At 39.4% G+C, this 21,764-nt stretch overlaps 1 protein-coding gene across 1 annotated transcript; it reads left to right on the top strand.

Annotated features, from left to right (window-relative positions):
- The first annotated feature begins 539 nt into the window (after window positions 1-539).
- On the top strand, window positions 540-20,546 carry LOC145775736 (uridylate-specific endoribonuclease A-like). The gene is made up of 9 exons (XM_082587096.1): window positions 540-583; window positions 1,025-1,154; window positions 2,682-2,947; window positions 3,016-3,163; window positions 3,239-3,438; window positions 11,439-11,538; window positions 11,869-11,995; window positions 17,630-17,760; window positions 20,390-20,546. Exons 1-9 carry the CDS (start codon window positions 544-546, stop codon window positions 20,511-20,513), a joined length of 1,266 nt encoding a protein of 421 aa, XP_082443222.1. The 5' UTR covers window positions 540-543; the 3' UTR covers window positions 20,514-20,546.
- Window positions 20,547-21,764: the final 1,218 nt, after the last annotated feature.

Here is a 21,764-nt window from a genome sequence, read left to right as displayed (position 1 = left end):
TTCTCAATAAATGTTTGGCCTTACTTGCATGCATACAACAAAGTGAGATTCGTTGAATGGCATTAACTCATGAAAGCTATTGCAGCTGCATTTATAGGAGAAGATTTGTGAAATTAGTCTCAGCTCTTGATGTCATAGATATGGCATCTTATTTTTTTTTTGTCAACTTGGCTCTGAAGAACAGACCACAGACTAAATCATCAATGGTTGTACCAGATTTAGCTAACTAAATGTAGCAATATGTCGACGTGCGTTGAATGATGAGACCAACACTGGCTACATTTAGCTAGCCTTTATATGTAGGCTACTGTAGTCCAGAGAAATCACAAACTCAGGGTGAAACACAGTGGACTCTCAGACTGCACGTATTTAGACGACCAGACTCCATCTGTACCAAGATAGATAACATAATTGCAGTTTTTTCCAGTTTCCCACAAACATATAGAAATAGAATAGTTCTAAAGTATCCTATTGAATGCAAATGGTTTAGAATTACACAACATGCGGTTTAATTTTCTTCTGTTTTATTTTCAGAAAAAGATAATGTTGCTTATTGTCATCTTGGTTGCCGTTCTAACGACAGGTATGCTCCCGATAAAAAAAATATTTTCATGTTTTTTCATTTTCTTGCCAGTTATTATTGTTGTTAACGCCGTAAATGTTCTGTTTACATTGTCTGCATTTCCTGCTGCTACAAATATCGCAAATATTTGTAGAAGCCTGAAATGAAATATATTTTATAACATAGAAACAAAACTATTCATCAAAAGTTGCAGTCCAAAATAAAACTAAGAAGCTTTGATCTGAAAATATATTTCAGCACCTTTTGGATTTCGTATGTTTGGGATTTCGTATGTTTGTTTTGTTTGGCGAAACGGAATTGCTTCGAGTTTACATCGAAATGCAATTCAAAAGAAAAAAATTACGTTGAAACGAAGCAATATTGCTTCTTCGACTACATGTGTCTCGGTCTTTAAGAGCATTGTAGAAAGTCGGAAGTTATTTAAATTCACTTTATTTGAAGTTTCGTGTCAGTCTTCCTGCATCGGGCGTTGTGGGGATTATGTAGACAACTCCTATTCGTGTCAGTGCAACTCAGCATGCGACACTTACAACGACTGCTGTTCTGACTATGTGGCTACATGTCTGCCCAGGTGAGATGAATGAGATAGCAAATATACTTCCAATAGTGTTGGCCGACACTTACACTTTTCATGTCATTGTGCAAAACAAAAACAATATAAAATGGCAAAAAGGTGTTTCCTGTCACCTTTTTGTATATCTCATTTGCTGTGGTTTTAATACCTATTGTGCAATCAATTGCAAGGCCTACAATCAATTATTTTACGAGTGTAATTGGTAAAAGTCTAACCGGCAACCGTGGTTATGCGCCTGGCTCAAGATCACGCGGCACAAATTCGTCTCTCGGGGTGTGCGCTATAGCAACGCACGTTAAGGATTGCTCTCCATTCAGTGGCACCTAATGAATGGAATAATATCCCTGCAACAATACTTCAACAATCGAAAAACTTCACTGTGCCAATCTCGGTAACCTGCCCTGCGTCAAAAGCCTCTACAAGTATGCGAAACTACCAGGAATAACCGATCAAGGCTTTGTCAACCTGACAATGTCCAACCTGACAATGTCCAACCTAGCAAAGTCCACCCGAAGAAATTTTATTGGGAAGTATATTTACAAGGAGGGTTTAGTTTGTTTTTTTTGTCTCGGAAGAATTTATCTACGTACATTCGACTTACACCGGTAGTTACATTTTGTTGAGTAGCCAAGATTTTAACACGACATAATTTATACGTGCAAAGCTAAATAATATCCCCTGGAAAAAATGTCCGTAAAACTTTTTTTTGAAGAAATATCCACTCTGGTAAGTAGCCTAACTCTTCCCTGTAAAACCTCTCCAGTCGAGTGTGCGAGAATTTTCTTTTTTAGCATTGAATTGATTGGCAAAAGCAGTGTCAAGAGCTCTTGAGAAAAAGTTTGTAGCCGCTCGCCATGCCCTGTTCCCACGAGCCTTTTCCATGTTGCCGGTGCTATAAGATTCTTTGGTCACACCGATTGTCTCCTCACGGCCCTGCGTCCGTAGCTGGTGGACCAAACACTCCCTGGCGCAAGCCGCGCCCTGCACAGTGCACATGCGATAGGCGGTTATTCAAGGTCTTTAAGATCGGACTCATCTTATTTCTACGTCAGTGGTTGCCTTTAAAATAAGTTCAAAGATTTATGTTCTTCATTTAATCTACAAAACACCACGATCAGAAGGACCCTGCTCGATTTTTGGTCACCAGGATGTTAAGGTGGCACAAAAACCTGCGTCTGACCACAAACGCTCGTTTGCAATGGAAGTTAAAATTTCTTCGCATGAGCTTCTGGGGCCGAGGGTCTGCAATTAGTAGTATTCAACACTCAACAGTGGTAGATGCAAATCAACGGGCAATTATACAATCATTGAGTAAGCTGTCTAGCATTTTAAGTTTTGGTATCAATTATCTTGTGCCCGCTCTCATGCCTTATCAAGGAATTTTAACAAAATATTTTTATTGAAAGCGCAAAAAAATGTCAGCAATTGACCAAGCGAAAGCGTTGGTAGTTTATTGAGTTGTTAATTCATCAATGACGCGATGAAATGTGGTGCATGGTTCATAACTTTTGTTGACTTTTGCAGTGAAACTTGCGCGGGGAGGTGCGGGGAATCCTTTGATTCTTCCAATGCCTGTCATTGCAACGATGAATGTGTCTTTCATAATAACTGTTGCCTTGACTACCAATCACTCTGCACCTCTGGAACTGGCAGTTGCTATGGAAGGTGTGATACTGGAGTAGACTCAAATCAGCCATGTCAATGCAACTCGGCTTGTGAAAATTACAACGATTGCTGTCCAGACTACTCCTCTGTTTGCGCAGCACCGCCACCTACTGGATCAGGATGCAGTAAGTTTGACAACAAAGTTGTTTACAAACTTTTTCTCTCCTCGTCTTCAACTCGTCTTATGCTTCAGCTTCGGAGAGCGTCAGTTCCTCTGAAATTCTTCAAGTATCCTTGGAGCTGTTCGATCTTGACGTCAACAGAGCTTCAACAGGTGAAGTCATAATAAACAAGCAATCTCCAACAGACGACAGTTCGACGGTGGATACATCTCCAGAAAGGTTCGTGTTTGTCACAACAAGTTCAGTGTAATTTTGCAAAAGTTATCAAAGACCACCACATGCGTTTTGGTGCAGGTTCTACACGTACGTCAGCGAAGACGTCATCGCTAAACCGACATTTCGGGCGTTAGGGGATCTATTGGACAACTACGAAGCCGTTCAAGGGAAAAATGAGGATGTTTCAGCGGTTGAAATTCAGGAAGAAGACACCTTTCTTGACGAGTTTATGACGACATCGGTGGGACAACGACTTTACGAATTCCTTGCCTCAAAAGGTGGCTATACTGTAGATCTAAAAACTGTGCTGGTTTAAGAGCTGGTTTAAGATGACCATTGACCATGACGTTTTTAGTACAACTAATTTAAATTAGCAATATTGCATACAAACGTTTTATTTAAAAACTACACAAGAAGTTACTTATGAGAGGTTAGTGCTATACAAGGAAGAGCTTTTGAAGAGTTTGGTCGTTGGTCATTTTTTATGAAAGACTAAATCCGCAATACATGGTCTACATATGAAGCAGAACCTAAATCAATACCTTGAAGTTTCAAAGATTATTGCTCTGTCAAGTGCTATAAAGTGTAGAACACAGTTGGTTGGTTGGTTGGTTTTGAATCTTTATCCTCGGACTGACAAAGCCTTGATAGGTTATTCCTGGTAGTTTCGCATACTTGTAGAGGCTCTTGACGTAGAGCCGGTTACCAAGATTGGCAAAGTGAAGTTTTCCGATTGTTGGAGTGCTGTTGTCGGGAAATTATTCCATTCACTATGTGCCACTGAATGTAGAGCAGTCCTGAAATGCGTTGCTCGAGCGCACACCCCGTGAGTAGAAACAGCGCGGCGTGACCTGGAGCCGGACGCGTTACCACTGAGCTAACGAGCTGACAGTCTGAAACAGTTATTAAAGGCATAGTAAATGAAATTTTCAAACGGGAATTATGCATTAAAATGCGTAAAGTGAACATTCAAGAACACATTTCAAAAAGAATTACCGAAAAAAAAAAGTTTTCAATGGCGCTGGCAAGGCCCAAAGTTCAATATTTCATTTATTTTTATTTTTTTTCAAAATGACCAAAAAGTGCAAACACTGCTCGAGAATACGTCACTATCGACAGCAATAAAAAAAGCCACGTTAACACTAACATCAGATCTGATGTTTTGAGCAAATTGTCTGATGTTTTGATGTTGAAATCTGATGTTTTGATGTACATACATACATAGCCTGCAGTTAAATTGCCCGCAGTAACAACTATTGCGCGATCAACTGATTGCTCGCCTATAGTGACATAGACTGTACAGTCGCACGCTTCGCTGCTCACGACCATTCTAGTTTTGAAAGCTCTAACAAAAGCGGGCGCGGAATGCTGATCAGACCGCAATGGGGCAAAATTTTATTGAAAATTGTTTTATGGTAGCATGTTAAACACAAAGAACGTGGAAAATCGCCAAGTCAGGTTTTTCCTTTACTATCCCTTTAATAGAATCTAATTCTGTGATGTACTGTATTACTCTGTCATTTCTCACTAACTTCACTTCAAAACCAGTATCGGTAAAGCAAGCGAGAGGAATGGCAAGACAACTTTGCGATATGTGTGATTTCGGATTTGAGTTTAATCGTTGTGAAGAATCATAAGTGTGGGCAAAAATCAGTTTTTTATCCCGACTCAATCAATCAATTCAGACTAATAAATCAAAACACAAATAAAGATTGCAAGTATGATTGAGGCAGACAGAAAAAGGATAGTAGGCAAGCAATAAGCTCCTACTCTTGTAACCAGCCACAATGCTATCATTATTATCTGAAATCGTTTTCTTTGCATAAATTCTAATGGCATTTTTTATTTGTTTTGGATCATCTACACCTGCAAACTTTATACTGTACTCTGATTACCGACAGGCTGCCTTTTCAAATGTTCTTTTACATCAGGGGTTCTTAACATTTTCTGTCTCGTTTACCCCTTGCCGAATGAAAAAAGTAAAATTTACCCCCACCGTTTTGGTGTCCCCTTATGATGTCATCGTGTCCAGTCAACCAAGCGAAGAAATGCAAAACATTTGTTTGTCTGGATTTACCTTGGCAAATATCAAAAACAAGCTGTTTATTTGCCGAAGACACGATTGTTCTTGACGGGGTCCTGTGAAAAATAATGTCTACTCAAATGTCCTAAATAACTATGATAAAAGCACACAAGAATGCTTAAGTTTGTTTTTCTTTTATTTATAACTGACACGCAATTTCAACAGCCAATCAGTGAGACTTTTGTGCTTGCTTTCCATGAACAATTTTGGAGATTCTTGGAACACTCATTGAAAGAACTACTCGCATGTCGTCTTTGGGAACTAAGGGAGATCGACGTTTTGTTTTAATAAGTTAGTCAACATTGAAGAGAACCCTGCTTCACACAGATAAGTAGTTGGAAAAGGTATAATAACTTGAAAGCACGCTTAGTCAGCGTAGGAAACTCTTCGACTAATTTACACCAAAACCTGGAAAAGTCACCATTGCACTCGAGGGATTGCATCGAAGGGATGAGTTATCCAAAAAGCAGTACTGTTAAAACTTTCACCTTCGAAGTAACCGCCAAAGTTCTTTAAGGCGGCAAGGTGCTGGCAAATTTCGACTTTGAGGTCTGAAATCTCGTTGCGACTTCTAGCCTACTGACTTTCCAATCATCAAATGTTGGAAAATTTGCGTAAATTCCTTTTTGAACTCTTCCATTCCACAGATCTAATTTTGTCTGAAAGCCCTGAATTTTATCATGTAGGCCTACATCTAAAATGGTAACACATTTTCCTTGCATTTGCGTATTGAGCTAGTTCAAACTTGAAAAAAACGTCTATCAAGTAAGCCAATGCACCAATAAATTTGTTGTTGCCAAAGTACTTAGGCCTACTCAACGGAGACTTGCGTTCTCGAAGAAAAATCTCGATTTCACCATTTAGTTCGAAAACTCGAGACAAAACAAGACCCCTAGAGAGCCACCGAACTTCGGTGTGATAAAGGACAACAGAGTGTTTTGATCCCATCTGAACACAAACCGCTTTGAGTTACAATCAGTATAGTTGCAATCCACTTTGTGGTCGAAGTCCTAATTAGGTTGTATACAGTAAAAAAGTAGCACACATAGGCTGCTGAAATGAGACTGGTAGTCTACTTGCGTGGAGATAAAAGAAAAAGACGAAAACTTACATTAAGCATAAATTTGAATCAAAATCGAGTGCAACACTACCAGTTTTTTAAGAACTTAAAATATGAAGTTTGCTTTAATTTATGATTCAGTACATTTACACCCTCGGTAGGTGAAATTTACCCCCAGGGGGTAAATTTACCCCCGGTTAAGAACCCCTGTTTTACATAATCAGCAATAGCAGCTTTCCACATTTAACCTTTCTTCTGTAATTTCTTTTTTATTGTTATTCTTGGCTAATATATGGCCAGTATATTAACTGCACTACACTTGTAGATTAAGGCTAAAGTAAGAAAATCACTGCTGACAAACAATGATGTACAATGCAAACAAAGCCGGTAACAAAACAACGATAGACATTAGAAGTCACAGAAATTGAACTACCAATATTTTCAATGTGACATAAGAGTTAGATAAAACAAGAGGGAAGCAAATATCTTGCAAGTGTTGTGGCAACTGGTAACCTGTAGAAACAAAAAGAGGAAGACCAGAAAAGAGGTACAGTGGATACAATAGAAATATGTAAAATCATAGCAGGCTGCGCCATTTAAGTCTACGTCGGTCACTTCCACTCCAGCTGGCTAGTCTGTAACACAACTTTATGAAACAGTTGCAACGCATGCAAACACGTACAATAATTATGTCGTTGTACGCGGAACATTTATGCAACTAACTATTACGTTTGTAGGCTTATCAGTGGTTAATTCAAAAATTATTATTTTTGTACATAGTCTTAAAAGCCATGGTAGATCTGCTTCTTGCGTTTGAGGCCGCCGCTGGTCACGTTGTTATATCCAGTCGCAGCAGCCAATCATGGCACATAAAAGAGATATACAGCATAAATTGCATCCTGCTGACCAGGAAAACATTGCAACTTTTAGTGCAGTCACGGGTAGGATATAAGAAGCAGTTTTGAATATTGTTCTGTATGGATTCGGCCCCCTGGCAGTAAGTTGCTCACCCATGGTTTAGTATTTCAGTCAGATAAACAAGTATTTGTATCCAAATCTAAACAACAACTAATTTTTCCGTCGACTTTACAACAAATACACAACTACTACAAATAACAACAACTCAATACCTAGCAAAACAAATTCGGTTAATTATTTGTAACCAGTTTAATTTGACCAGAATGTTCCAGAAGGTGCAGTATAGCAACGTTACTTCATAAGAGCTAATTCTTCCGCCCACAGTTTGCAATGACTTTATAGGAGCGTACTACATGAAAAAACATTCCTTCAATCCAGAAAAGTTTTTAGAAGCATAAATCACCCAGAAGCGAGTTCAACAATAAAGTTTTCACAATGACTTTGCAATGTTACTTTAGGACAAATACTTGGCGATAACTAAGGCACCTGCAGCTAATAAGGGCCGCTAATTTTCAAACCTCAATATTTTTCTAAATACTGCATAATTTTGAACGAAACTTGGAATACGGATACTTTGGGTCTATGTAAACAACACATCTGTGAAACAAGTTTCTAAGTAAAAGGAGTTGTGAAATATTAAAGTGCAACTGCACGATGACTTTGACCACACTTTATCTGAAAGAGCATGTTTCAATCTATAAATACCAACCTCGCCCTTACATTTTAAGGCTATATTTATCTCAATAAAAAATATCAAAACCATGGTTTTCCACGCGCTTGTATTTTTGGCCACGTTCCTACAATGGCGGATTGCATTGCGCAACACGCGGATTATGACGTCAGTTGGAGTCAGACAGAAGCGACAATCGCTTTTGCAAGTCCTTTAGTTGTGTTGGTTCTAGAGCAGTGGTCGGCAAGCTTTTTTAACAAAAGAGCGATTCTGTTAAATATTTTGGCAGATATAACCAGCTGAGAGCCACAAAACGTAATATATGTGTTTCAAGTAGATCAGACCACAGTTTCTTTGCTACCGAACAATTCTTTTTTATGCCGTTATCTCTATCTGTGTACGGCTTTCCTCGCTTAACAATCTATTGAGTTGCCACAAAACTAGCAGCATTGGTGTGGGGCATGGGCTGTTATCCATTTATTGAAAGCTTCCTTACTCTGCTCCGATCTTTGCATAAGTTCCAATACTGCCTACTTAAACTAATCTCCAAAATGGGATAATGTGCAGCAAAATTAATGCTCTATGGCTGTTCTGACAGTGCCTTTTGAAGTCATTTATTTTGGGATTTTTTCCCACATAGGCTATTAAGCATGCACATATGCCAACATCATTTGCATTGCATGCAAAGTTCATGTTTATGTCCAATTGTCCATGCTGAGTAACATCTCTGTTTTCGCCTAAAACTTTTCTCTTTTTTATTTGTGCATGGCTACAGATAAAAAAAGGTATGCTGTTCAGTGTTCACCCAAAAGCTGTAAACTGACCTAATAAAGTCAAAACTTGAATAACAAACTTGTAAAAAAGTCTATTATTTTCTGATAGAGTATCACTCGATCAGAGTTGGCTCATTGCTGCATCATCTTGCACACCTAGTAAACAACATTTTGATGACGTTTTTTTTATATATTTTTATTATCACAGTCGAACGCATAGGCTATACCAAATCATGTCAAATCTGGAGGGAGTCGCTTCATAGGAGCTAAAGAGCCGTATGCGGCTCCGGAGCCGCAGGTTGCCGACCACGGTCTAGCTAGACTCTAGTCTAGAGGAAGGAGTTTTTTTTTCGCTGCTTCGATCTTGTTGCACGTGCTTTTTATGTGAAGGCAGGTAGTATAGGCTCTTTGCAATCTCGAGTTTGAAAAAAATAAGCCAGGTCTATTGACTTATCCATTGAAATTGTTGGTTAAGGGACAGACCAAAGCTGTCATAGGCCCAGGCAAGGTAAGGTACGGTACGTATTAACCAATGTTATGTGACATTCGAACCACGAAATCGAGCAGTGTGTAAGGGTACTTAACGGCATGGCGGAGAGCACCTCTTGCATCACTGTGTTGGACGACTTCCATGCAATGGTCAATTCCCAGCAGTCCTACAAACCTTCTTCAGGCTTGATAGGAAGAATTGGAAAAAAGATGGCAAGCCCAGAGGACGCGATAGAATACTTCTACCATCCCTAGTCGTAATGCGATTTGTCATCACTCATCAGTATTGTATGTTGGTTTATTCTTTTAGTTTATTTCTGCTTCAATTTGGTTTATTCTGGTCTTTTTTTTTAGCTTCATCTAGATTATTTTTGAAAAACCAAGATGTCAACACTGCGGAAGACAGTCCCAATGAATGCTAAAGCGGTATCGCATGATAGTCGACAGTAGGCTACTATGTCCTATAATACAATACAAAATGTTTTCGATATAAGCAAGTTTGGCTGTTGTATTCTACGAAACTAGACTTCGGCGATGGACCTCGCAAATCACTCCTGGCACATAGGCATGAACAAAAAAGTTTGTATAATGCTGGCTAAAAGATGCGTCTTCATTATGGATGCCTTGTAAATTTGCGCATTTACTAGCAACCCAGCCTATCTCGGCTAGTTTGGTCTCCACTAAGCTCGACTCCAACTGACGTCATATCACTAGGTGGCGTTGACGAGTTTGCCACTTCCAGGTAGCGTGAAAGAGAAGCGCTAGAGAGCGTGGGAAAAGGGTCGGTTTCTCGGCTTTGGGCCTCAATTGTAAGGAAGTGAGTTTTTCAACAGGTACCGGATGTCTTGGCAATGAATTATAGCCAATGTTAATTTGATCGTGCAGTTGCACTTTAAGAAAATAAAAAAATCTGAAGCGGGTCTTATTAGATGCATGTGTTGTGAATAAGGCCCGGTTTGAATTTGCACCAAAAGTGATAGAAAAGGTGTACTTTCACAATAACAACACCACAAAACAACTTCTAATTGACAACACAGGCACAGAACCAATAAGTAAATACACAGAGACAACAATATTTCCTCCCATCCCCATGCTCCATTTTTTTCAAAGCGACATGGTGTTTTTAGATATGGTAGGGATGATAAAGTATTTTGATGTTGAAATTATGATATTTCCATTGCAATAACAAATTGGATTAATGGTGTAACAAGAATTTTTTGGGTTATTTAAGTCTTTAACCCTCACTTTCTTAACTAGGAGTGCACAACAGTACAATTTTCCTACCCCAGGGGCCCATGGGCCTTATTACCAACATTAGCCTAGTCGTGATTATCATTATCAGCCTTGCTTTGATGAGAAAAAAAAGTTCAAATTTATTGGCTTTACTGCAGGTATGAAAGATATCAGCATGCATGCATCAGCATGCACATATCTTTCACGTAAAATGCCAAAAAAAAAAAAAAAGTGAAAGCGGTTTGTTAACTGCAGAGCAGTCTAAAATATGTGAAAATTAATAAAACCACTCAATTTCAGTCCCCTCAAACTTCAACTTTCCATAACTCAAAAAGTTCTGAACTTTACGCTGTGAAACTTTACCAGTCAGTTTCAATTCACCAAAGCAGCAATCAGAGCTTCCACTTTTGTTTAAAGGACTTGTAACAACGGAGATCCCGGGGGTGGGCCTAATTACTGACCGAGCCTTATTAGCTGCAGGTACCTTACAAGCAAAACGTGCATAATTAAATTAACATACAACTAAGGACCAATAGAATAGTGTTTAAGAGGCACATGGCTACGTGCCCTCCAACTGTTTTTAAGGTACATTACACTTTTTTATTATTTTTGAATAGAAATTAGAATTTTTTCATAAGGTTGGCTTTAAACTTCTCTGGATTATGAAGTATAAAATTATCAGACTGGCTCACTAGGTGTTACTAAAATTGCTCAATTTATGCACTTGAAACTTTTCTGTTTTTGAGAATAGAATGCAAAACCAGAAATAGCAGTGACACTCTGAGAATACGTCTCTAATGAAGTTGGTGTTTTTAAAAACATTGTTACCAATAAAGTATTTACAAACACATTCATGATACTATTACCGTCTTTTGGTCACATCAAAGGTTTAATCGTTTTTCGTAGTTATTAGCGGAAGTTAAAAAGTTTAAATCAGTGAGGTGGAGGTTTGTTGTATTGCGAAGTGCAGACTTTACTAATTTTAAGTTTAAAGGTGTTTTATTTATTTAAAGGTATTTTATTGGTGCTTTATTGAAAGCTGTTTATTCCAGGAAAGGCTGGCTGTGCAGATGAGGCCACATTCAAAGAAAACTTAAAGAACATCTGGTTCGGTTTGTACAGCCGTCAGAATGGTGCTATGGACACAAGTGGGTAAGCCTCATGCTCTGTGTCGTAAACTGTGAAGTCACTTCACTGTTGACAACGACGCTTCTTTAAAGAAGAGCAAAAATACTTCTACACTAGGTCGGGCAAGCAAACTTAAACTTTTGTTTGAAGCCAATTCTACATACTAAATTTTTTTACTTAGCTGGTGAGATACAATCCCTAATCTGCACACAGTCCTTCCGGAAAGTAGCGATTGAGCTAGCTGAAACTGTTTCACGTTGTACGCAGTGGAACAGCCCAAATTGCCACCATCACCATCTCCGACCACAGTTGGTTACCTTGTCAGAGTGTCTGACAGTCTCGTGTTTATATCAGGTTCGAGCATGTGTTTGTTGGAGAGATCAAATCGGGTTCTGTGTCTGGATTTCATAATTGGTTCCAGTTCTATCTCCAAGAAAAACAAGGCCGAGTGAATTATTACGGCTACGTGGGTGAAGAAAAGGTAATTATAAAAAATGCCTATACGATTTGCAATGACCAGACAAGCTGATACAAATGAATTGATTTTCACCCAAGTCAGTTCAATCTTAAACAGCTAAAACGGTAATTTCGATCCGCTAGATCAGGATGGCCTAAACCTAGACCCCGTCAACCTACAGTATAGTTGTATTGTGCAGAAACAACAAGAATGCGCAGACTAAATGAAAATCAACGCTTGCATAAAATTGGATGGAAAAAATGAAAATAAAAATTCACAAATTTCGGCTTCCATAAAATAAATATACTAATAATAGTAACCAAAATATACAGATACAAAAATATTGAGACGAATAGAAATAGCAAGAAACAATATTGTCAAAATAAAAAGACAAAATTAACATCAACAATTACGAAATGCTATAAGGACTACGTTAGCCTACTTTACAATGCAGAAACATGAACATTGTCATCACAAATAGTAAAACGCATTTGAAATGTGGATTTATTGAACAATGTTTAAAATTTTATGGAAAGATAAAATCACAAACGAAGATGTACTATTTCGAATGCAAACCAACATAAAAATTCTACAAACAATTAAGACAAGAAAACTAAAGTATTTTGGCCACATGATTCGTAATAATTCTACTTCTTCTTCGTCGTATAAGCTTTCTTTCGGATTATACTGTATGTTTGGGCATGAGGTCATCAGCCACTCGACAGTCTCATCATCCAGTGCCTTCAGTCCAAGCGTTCCATGTGGTGGTTGATAGATTGGGCAGTCATGGACGACATGGTCTACTGTCTGGTCTGTAGCACCACACTTGCATCCCGGTGAGGGAGCCAGGCCCCATCTGCACATGTCTGAACGAAAGCGACCGACGCCGGTTCGTAGGCGGTTAAGCCGGACCCAAGCAAGTCTTGCAAGGGACATTCCCGGAGGGTGGGGATCGACATCGGGTAGGAAATCACGGAGTCGGGAGGTGTTGTTTGGCCACTCCGTGTTCCATGTGTAGTTTGTTCAGTGTGCCGCACTTATTCCAAGATCTTCAATGTTGTTCAGAAGCTGTCGTAAGGCAGGCACAAATGGGCGTCTTGATTTCAGTCGCTGCTGTTCTCCAGGTAGGCGCTGGAGTGTACTGTGGAGGAGGTGGTCGGGGTCCAGTGCGCGACAAGCAAGGGAAATCATGGCTCCTTTACGGCGAAGCTCAGCAAGTTGGATGCCTGCAAGGATGGGAAGGCATTCCGTTGGAGTGGGACGCAGGCATCCAGTCACAGTGCGTAGTGCGTCGTTGATGGCGGTGTCAATGTGGCGGGTGTGAGAGCTGCAGCAGCACACTGGTGCGCAGTACTCGGCGGTAGAATGGACGAGGGCCAAGGTAGCTGTGCAAAGGGTTTTCGCGTCAGCTCCCCAGCCGGAACCCGCCAGCCGCCTCAAACGTGCAACGCGCGCAGATAGTTTTTTTGCGCAGTGGCTCCAGGTGTCGTCGGTACGTGAATGACCTGTCCAGGGTTACGCCGAGATAAGTAGGTTCGGCGCTGTAGGGCAGGCGTTCGTCATCGGTGATAATGTTGATCTCACGTTTTGCTTCCTTGTTGTTTAGATGGAAAGCCGCTGACACTGTTTTTGCCTTGCTGAGCTGTAGCTTCCATTTCTGGAGATATGTTAATATAGTTGACATGTCCTGGCTTAGGTTCCTCTCCATTGACTGCCAATCTTCGGCTGGATGTAGGAGAGCCAGGTCGTCTGCGTAAGCATACTTCCTGGAGATGGTGTCAGGCAGGTCATAGATGTAAGTGTTAAAGAGGAGGAGAGCCAGGACAGAGCCCTGTGGGACGCCGTTCCTGAGTCGACGTGATCCACTTCGTCGGCCGCTACCGGTTGAAAGGGTAAAGCTGCGGTTTTGCACAAGTTCCATAATCATATGGACCATGTGCCTGTCAGGAAGGAGACGGAGTGGTTTGCAGGTAAGGCCGCTGTACCATACAGTGTCGTAGGCAGCCATAAGATAGACAAACACGGCGCCAGCCTTCTTTTTGGCCGAGAAGCTGTCCTCGATGTCTTGGATCATCAGAGTGACGTGGTCTACGGTTGATCTTTCGTGGCGAAAGCCGGCTTGTTCCCGAGGGAGCTGAGGGTCTATTATCGGTTCTAGTCTTAGTCTCCATTGATTATGACACTAGGCAGTGGCTAACCGACGAGTGCCCTGGTATATAGCGACAACACGAGAGAAAAATAAAACAGCAAAGAAAATTTGATTTCTACCCTAATTTTGTGCGATGGTTCCTCTTGCAGCATAACTTCATCTTGCTTCTCCTGAGTGGTTCCAATTATTTAAATGATGCAAAAATTTCTAGTTTCTTGGCAACTTTAGAAGCGTAAATTAAAATTTGTTGAACGTCCTCATCAGATCTGTATTTCTCATTGATATTCTTCGTATAACCTGTAACTCCATTGTAGGCTATCCTATGCCTTTAAATCAATGTCACTTTTCTGGAGCATTTTGATGGTGAAGTTCACTTTCAAACGAACACCGTAGACCTACCAGTAAGCAAGCACAGCACAAATTTGAATTTGATGATTGCAAATGCAAGTCTATATTTTCTGATGAGCCCACCAAATTTTTATCTTAGAAAGTATTTTCGAGAATCCGAGAATCACACACGTAACAATTACTAAACATTGCACAGTATCTCAATGGTTTCAAAACATCAGTGCGCTTTTCCGCTTTATAATTTTGTACCTGTGGAAGTACCGGCATAGACCTACGCTTTGTGCAACAATATAAAAAAATTTAAAAAGTTACAAAACTGCAAGAAAAAAAAGTTCTGCCTTCCTCCTCCTCATCCCCCGCTCTGAAGGTTGCTCCCTCGACAACTGCCTAAGTGCCTAGTTTGCCTGAAGAACGTGCGGCTTTGGAGGTAACTACTATTTTGTTGTCGTTTTTGACTGCTTGCAATCTTAATTACACAGTGTGTACACCAAAATGTCACTGGGGTGAGAAGCGCTGTTTCGAACTAATTTGAGGTCGCTGATCACGAATATGGCCATTAAAAGATGCTCCTGTGTACAGTTTTTGCGAAAAATTGAATTTTCGTTTGATACACTGCACTATGTAAAGCTGAAATGCAAGGTAAGGCCAGTGTATATGGGCCATTCTAACTGTGTAATGATGATTTTTTCCTGCAATGAAGACCTGTAGACTATACCGTACATACATACACACTTGGTGATAGTGCAGCAATGAGTAAGTCTGACCTACTTCTTCTGATTTGTAGATTTATAAATTTACCATGAAACCATGTACATCTGACTCTCGAAAGTGATCCTATGTTAACCATCCAGATAAATTATGTTACATATCGTTTGTGCAGATTGTTCATCAAACTTAGCTGCATGGAAAGCAGGACAGAAGAGAAGTTTGTTTTCCTTCCCCATGGTGTGGCGTGAACTCTTTAATCATGCATCTGACTGTTACTTTTGCCTCACCAAGCTGCCCCAAGTATTAAATAAGGGAAATCAGGCTGCCATTGAGTATCCTCATGTTCCCAATGCAATACGACCTGTGCAACATTATGCTGATGACCCTGACTTATTCAGTTATCCAGTGACTGAACAGAGTGATAGTGACTCAAGCATTGCATCAGATTCTCATGCTTCCTTGTCTGACTGCTATGAACCCAGACCACGATGCGACCACCACGAAATCCCATTACCAGAGTTCAACGATTTGGTCAGAGCACTGGAGTTGTCAATGAGACATACAGACAGAGTTACTTGCTTCACAGTTGCAACAGTGGAAACTTACAGATAAAGCTGTCACTGTTCGGGGTGTTTGTGAACGAGGAAAGGAGTTCATTGACTTTTTTTCTAACAAGGTGATTGATAGTGGGGTCCAGCTGACACTTTGAAATGATGTTGTAAGACTGATGGGTGATCTGGAAGGTCATCATGATCCAGAAGACTGGCGACTCTTCTAAGGAAAGTCTCAAAGCAGTATTACTACATAATGGGAATAGAAAGCCATCAGTCCCTGTTTCATATTCTACAACAATGAAAGAGTCAACAGAAAGTATGAAAGCCATCTTGGAAGCCATCAAATAGGATACATTCCAATGGTATCCGTGTGGAGACTACAAAGTGTTGAACATGCTGATGGGAATGCAATTTGAGTACATAAAGTAGGCTACTGTTGTTTCTTATGTCTGTGAGACAATCGGGCCCGACAATACCACTATATTCAATAGGAATGGCCGGCTGGGGCATCATACAACCCTGGAGAGCACAATGAGCCCAACATTCCCTTTTTTGATCCAAGAAGAATCCTTATGCCTCCCTTACATATCAAGCTAGGCCTTATAAAACAGTTTGTTGCTTCCCTGAAAACTGAGGCAGCAATTAATCAGTGAAAGGAACTATTCCCAGCTCTGTCGAATGTAAAAGTTACAGCTGAAGTTTTTACTGGTCCAGATATGAAAAAAATATTGAAAGATGAGTTGTTAAAGAGCTTGCTGAATGGGACTGAGAGACGTGCTCAAGTGCATACATTAGTCTAAAGGCGGTGGTGCATGACTTTCTGGGAAACCATAGAAGTAGCAACTACAAGGAGATAGTAGCAAAACTGTTCAGTGACTACCAGGCGATGGGCCGTAATATGTCTCCGAAAATATACTATCTCCATTCACAACTGGATTCATTGCCGGATTCTACTGGTCGAGGAAGAGAGACTGTACTGGTGAATACAAGCGCAAAGCTTTCGAACAACACTTCTGAGTCTTGCCTCAACTGGATTTAGCCACAGGCGCTATCATCTCTAACTTTACCACGTTTATTTTGCACAGTGCACCCAAACTCTGGTTATATGTATTATTCAGAAAAATACAACTTTTTTAACTTTTTAAAAACTCTTTTTCTCAAAAATGGTAGGCTACACAAGAGCTCATTTTAATGGTGAAATTCGTGTTCAGCATAGTCGATTTGACCATAAAACATGCATTTATTGCCAGTGACAAATTTTTTAGTCAAAATGTACAGTACACACTGTGTTATAGGTAGGCCTACAGTTAAAAAGGTGTACGAAAAAGTTTGAATTTTAAATCAAACCTTTTCTGTTAGGAATATGTTGTGTGTAGCTGTCAGGTTACTTCCTTGAAGTCATTTGTTGCGGATAATAATTATTTTCTTCGCTAGTTTTGCAAAATCAAGTGCCCCACGGATTGGTGCGTAGACTTTATCCTTTTTATTGTAATGGCCGATACTTTCTGCGTATTGCTGATGATTCCTGGTTAGGTTTATGATATAACAATTTTACAATATACCTTGTGCCACTTTTCATTTTGCTTTTGATTGTGGGACATATCCATCAATTCTCACAACAGAAGTGAAATATTTTGCCTCTTACGCATCCGCATCGTTTCAATTATCATATTTGCTTTCAGCTGAACCTAAGATGATCTAGCAGATCGAAATATATTTTTAGTTGTTTATGGTTGAGATAACTCGCATAAAAATAATTTTATTTGTGTTTTACAAGACATGTTACCGAGTCGTTGGTACAAGCAAAGTTATAGGTTTGACACAAGCCAGACCATATTTGATACTTATTTTATTTCCTTTCCGTCATCAGATCAGCTTATTTATGGAATACAATTTCAGCCAAATCTGTTTGGAATGCATTTCACATGGGATGGGTACATGAAAGGCCTCGGAGGTTCATCCGTTAGCTCCAGTCCAGAGTATGACCTTGCTATATTCACTTTGTGCCATGTTGCCAAGCCCGACTCAGTGTGAGTATTTTGAAACTAACAACATCTACAATACTTTTGCTTCACTACATTGTAAAATACAAATATTCTGCTCTTCAATATTTGTCTAAATAGAAATGTAATTAAACTATTATAAGGAGATTAACCGGCTTATTTTTTCTAGATCTACTACAATCAGGGGTGTAGTCAGCCCGGCACGAGGATTAAATCCGGCCCGTGATACGTTTTTGTATGGCCCGCGGCTGTTGTTTCACAATGTGTTATTTTTGGCCTGCAGACAGACGGAAATCAATTAAACCCATTTACAAAAAAATTAATTAAGACAGCATTTTCTCAGAGACAAGAGAGAGGCCGGCGAGAAAAGTTAGCATCATTATTGCATCATAATTGTGAAATCAATTGTTGTCCACTATGTTGTCCGGAAGAGTATAGGAATGAGTGAGCATTCATTTCCTTCCCAGTGAATTGAACAACCGCTTTCGGGATTTTGCCTCAATTAAAAAGGCCATTGCTATTCACTTCTTTCTGTTTGAACTCTGATGAGACTCTGGCTGATCTTCAGGCCCCATCTCCGCTTGCAGCAGATTACGTATCAACATGGGTTAGTTGTTTTCAAGAGTGGCGATTTTGAGCAAACTCGCCCAATGTCTCCAAATTGAGACCGGTCCATCCATGAATGTTCTCTTGTTATCGTTTGAGATGTCTGCTACGTTTTCTCTTTCCTTTAATTATACTTGCGGCGCAAACTTTGCTGATTTTGAATTTTGATCATTTAGTATGGCCGATTAGTTTCAGAAATTTTGCTTTTACTGTTGCTGCAATTAGATGTAGCTTTGTCATAGTCAATGGATCTTCTATTATCATTTGGTCAACTAGCGTTTTGTTGGCCAATCTTCTCATGATGTGATTTTGGCTTAACTGCAGCTAATTGAGCTTAACCGCGACGCCTAGTGCTGGTCGACAGCAACATCTTTCACTCGTGCTTTTTTACCAAGAGCTGAATAAAAAAAAAATCCAGAAATGTAACTCCTTTGCAAAGAAAACGTTGAGCTTGTTCGACTTAACATATCAGTGGGAGCAGACGTTCTCGGTTATGAACTTACACAAACTGCTTGAGATGAAAGCTGACTCTCGTAAACGTGATGTGTTATGCTTGTCTAGCACTGACCCGAACCAAATTGACCTGAGTATTGATAGCAAGACGTCACTTTCATCCTCCACATCAACACAGCTGTGTTTTACAAAATTACTAGATGTTTCAATTTATAATGGAAAATCGGATAGACTTAGATAACTGATAACCTTGACTTAAATTATTGTGTGGTTCTTTTGGTGCTTCCAGGGTGTAGCTTACATATCAATAAAAGTAATATAATTATATTTTCTGCTATTCGTACATTAAATCAGTGTAGAACTACAGTATGCCGAAATAAACTAACTTGATTGCTTGATTTAAACTTTTAGACTTTTAGAGAAACTTTCAGAATAAACTTTTAGACTAGCTTATCACATCCGGAGATATGTGACTTAGGCGATATAAAAAAAATACTTAGACTAAACCTGCATATTGCTTTGTTGTATAAAAATGATATGAAATAACACAATCTTGCCATACAATGCACCTTTCTTCAAGCAAAACAAGATTATTTGAGATTGTTGGCCCACGAGCACTTCCGCATTATAAATTTGATCCGCCTTGGAACAAGTTTGAGCACCCATCTGCTACATATTTTTGTAGGGTAATTCTGACTTTAGCCTACAAAGCTGACAGAAGCTACGTACGCAATACATCTTTGTACACATAGGCTACACAGTCTTGATGAAGGCCTACTTTCCTTTTCTTATACATCCTTGTTCAATAAATATTACTAACACTATGAAAAGAGTGATTATTGTCAAAAAAACAAACAAAACGAATGAATACGTTGAATCTATGTAAAAGAAGCTGATTTACGGTTTGAAGAAGAAGATATGCCATTTGGAGTAGTTTAAAATGAGTTAACAAGCCCATATTACAGCCGAAACGCCGGCAAAAAGTTTTGCAAAAAAAAAAACCGTTGGGATGGCACCATGACGTAAGCGAAAACGCCAATGCTAAGTGGTTGCGTTATCCTCTATTTCCTTTTATCCTACACAACTTATCAATCTTTTTTGTATAAATCGAGTTTAGGGATCATATATATTTGTTATGGTACGGTGTTGCAATTACTGTCTGCCAAGAAATTATCTGACAACAATGGCATTTTTGCTGCAAGTATAATTGAGTAATTCTAGAAGATTTTCATATCGAAAGAAGGTTTTGTCATATAGATACTAACACGAAAGTTTAAAGAAATTTAATTTCACGCTGAAGAAACTAGACTAAGTTCAGTAAAAGCCGTACATCCAAAGCGTGATACAAATTGGGTTGCTTTCATTTTTGCTGAAAATTGTTTTTGAGGTTAATTTTTCGTATTGTTTCCCAACCAGTTCTGATTTCTTTCGGAAGCCCTGGGTGGCTATGACGACTACGAGAAAAGAAAATTGCAAATTCACAATTGAATAGCTACCTATCAAAGTGGGCTCTTTGCAAAATGTGTCCTTGGACGCCTTAAACCTAAGTCCATAACTAAACGTAGCACATGACTTAAAATCAATTCTATCTTGACAGGTGCAAGATTTCGATGCGCAATGACAACACTGAGGTCACCAGAAGCATTCAAACTTGGACTTGGTCGAAAACCAGTCCAGGCAATGGATTCAAATACGTCGCCTCCGCGTACTTCCTTGTGTAGGAAGTAACTTCATTGTAAAATAAAGTATCTCGATTACAGTGCATGATGATCTGAACAATGAAACGTGATTTTACTAGAGAAAGGTCTCTTTTAGCGTTGATGCTTAGCTGATCCAAAAGCTTCAAGGGAAGCAAAAAAATTAAGCGATCTTCTCAGGGCAATTAGTCTATCCGAAGCAGGGCAATTAGTGCATCATGGCAATTAGTCTATCAGGGCAATTGGTGTATCAGGGACAGTGCAATTTGTCAATTAGGGCAATTGGTGTGTCAGGGGCAGAGCAATTAATCTATCAGAAGCAGGGCAATTAGTGTATCAGGTCAATTGGTCTATCAGGGCAATTAGTCTATCAGGGCAATTAGTCTATCACGGAAATTAGTCTATCACGGAAATAGCCTATCATAGAAATTAGTCCATCAGGGCAATTAGTCCATCAGGGCAATTAATTCAATCATAAAATGATGAGGGAAAAGAAGAAAAGGTTCTCATTCTAACGAGAGGAAGGTGACCCGTTTCTTTCTCTCAACCACCATTCATTTAGCAATCGCGCCTACCAAATTGATAACACCTTCTGTAGAGTAGGCGCTGTTTTTCAACAACCAGCTCAAGCTGGAAGTCAAACAAGAATCGTACTATTTGAAAACCAGCGCTTTATTTGCTGCGCCTTTAAATGAAGAAGGCTCGCATGCATAGGTGTAAGTGCAGGGGGTGCGATCGCAACCCCAAAGCTTTTGATTTGTCGAGAATTCGGAAAAAATTTCAGAAAATGTGGGCAGAAAATTTTTGAATATTTTGTCGATTCTTCAACATTACATTTCTTTTTAGCTTCTTGCTTTAAAGAACCATAAAAAAACTAATTAAAACTGCATTTTAATTTTTTAAATGCGTTAATTGCGTTAATTGGCAAAAAATTCAACAATTTGGATGAAATACTTGCATGTCTAATGTCTTTGAGTGACGACATAACTTAAGTACGAACTTCGGGCAAAGAAAATTATCCAAAAACATTTGGGCACCGTTAGTCAGAATAGTGTGGAACGCATCATTTGTTGAAACCTAGTTTTGTGTAACCCTCGAAACTCTTATTATATGACTTTTGGGCAAAAGAAATTAGCCAGCCATTGCTTCGAGGAAAATTTGGGCACCGTTAGTCAGAATAGTGTGGAACGCATATTTGTCGCAACCTAGTTTTGTGTATCCCTCGAAACTCTTATTATATGACTTTTGGGCAAAAGAAATTAGCCAGCCATTGCT

Source organism: Aplidium turbinatum, chromosome 8, assembly GCF_918807975.1.
Source record: "Aplidium turbinatum chromosome 8, kaAplTurb1.1, whole genome shotgun sequence".
NCBI lineage: Eukaryota > Metazoa > Chordata > Ascidiacea > Aplousobranchia > Polyclinidae > Aplidium > Aplidium turbinatum.
This window is presented reverse-complemented; position numbering and strand designations above follow the sequence as displayed.

Excerpts from the sequence above, each read along its gene's own strand:
- LOC145775736 (XM_082587096.1), top strand. The coding sequence starts at position 544 with ATGTTGCTTATTGTCATCTTGGTTGCCGTTCTAACGACAG. Across the intron at positions 584-1,024 it reads GGTTGCCGTTCTAACGACAG|TTTCGTGTCAGTCTTCCTGC; the intron begins GTATGCTCCCGA and ends CTTTATTTGAAG. Across the intron at positions 11,539-11,868 it reads GGTGCTATGGACACAAGTGG|GTTCGAGCATGTGTTTGTTG; the intron begins GTAAGCCTCATG and ends TGTTTATATCAG.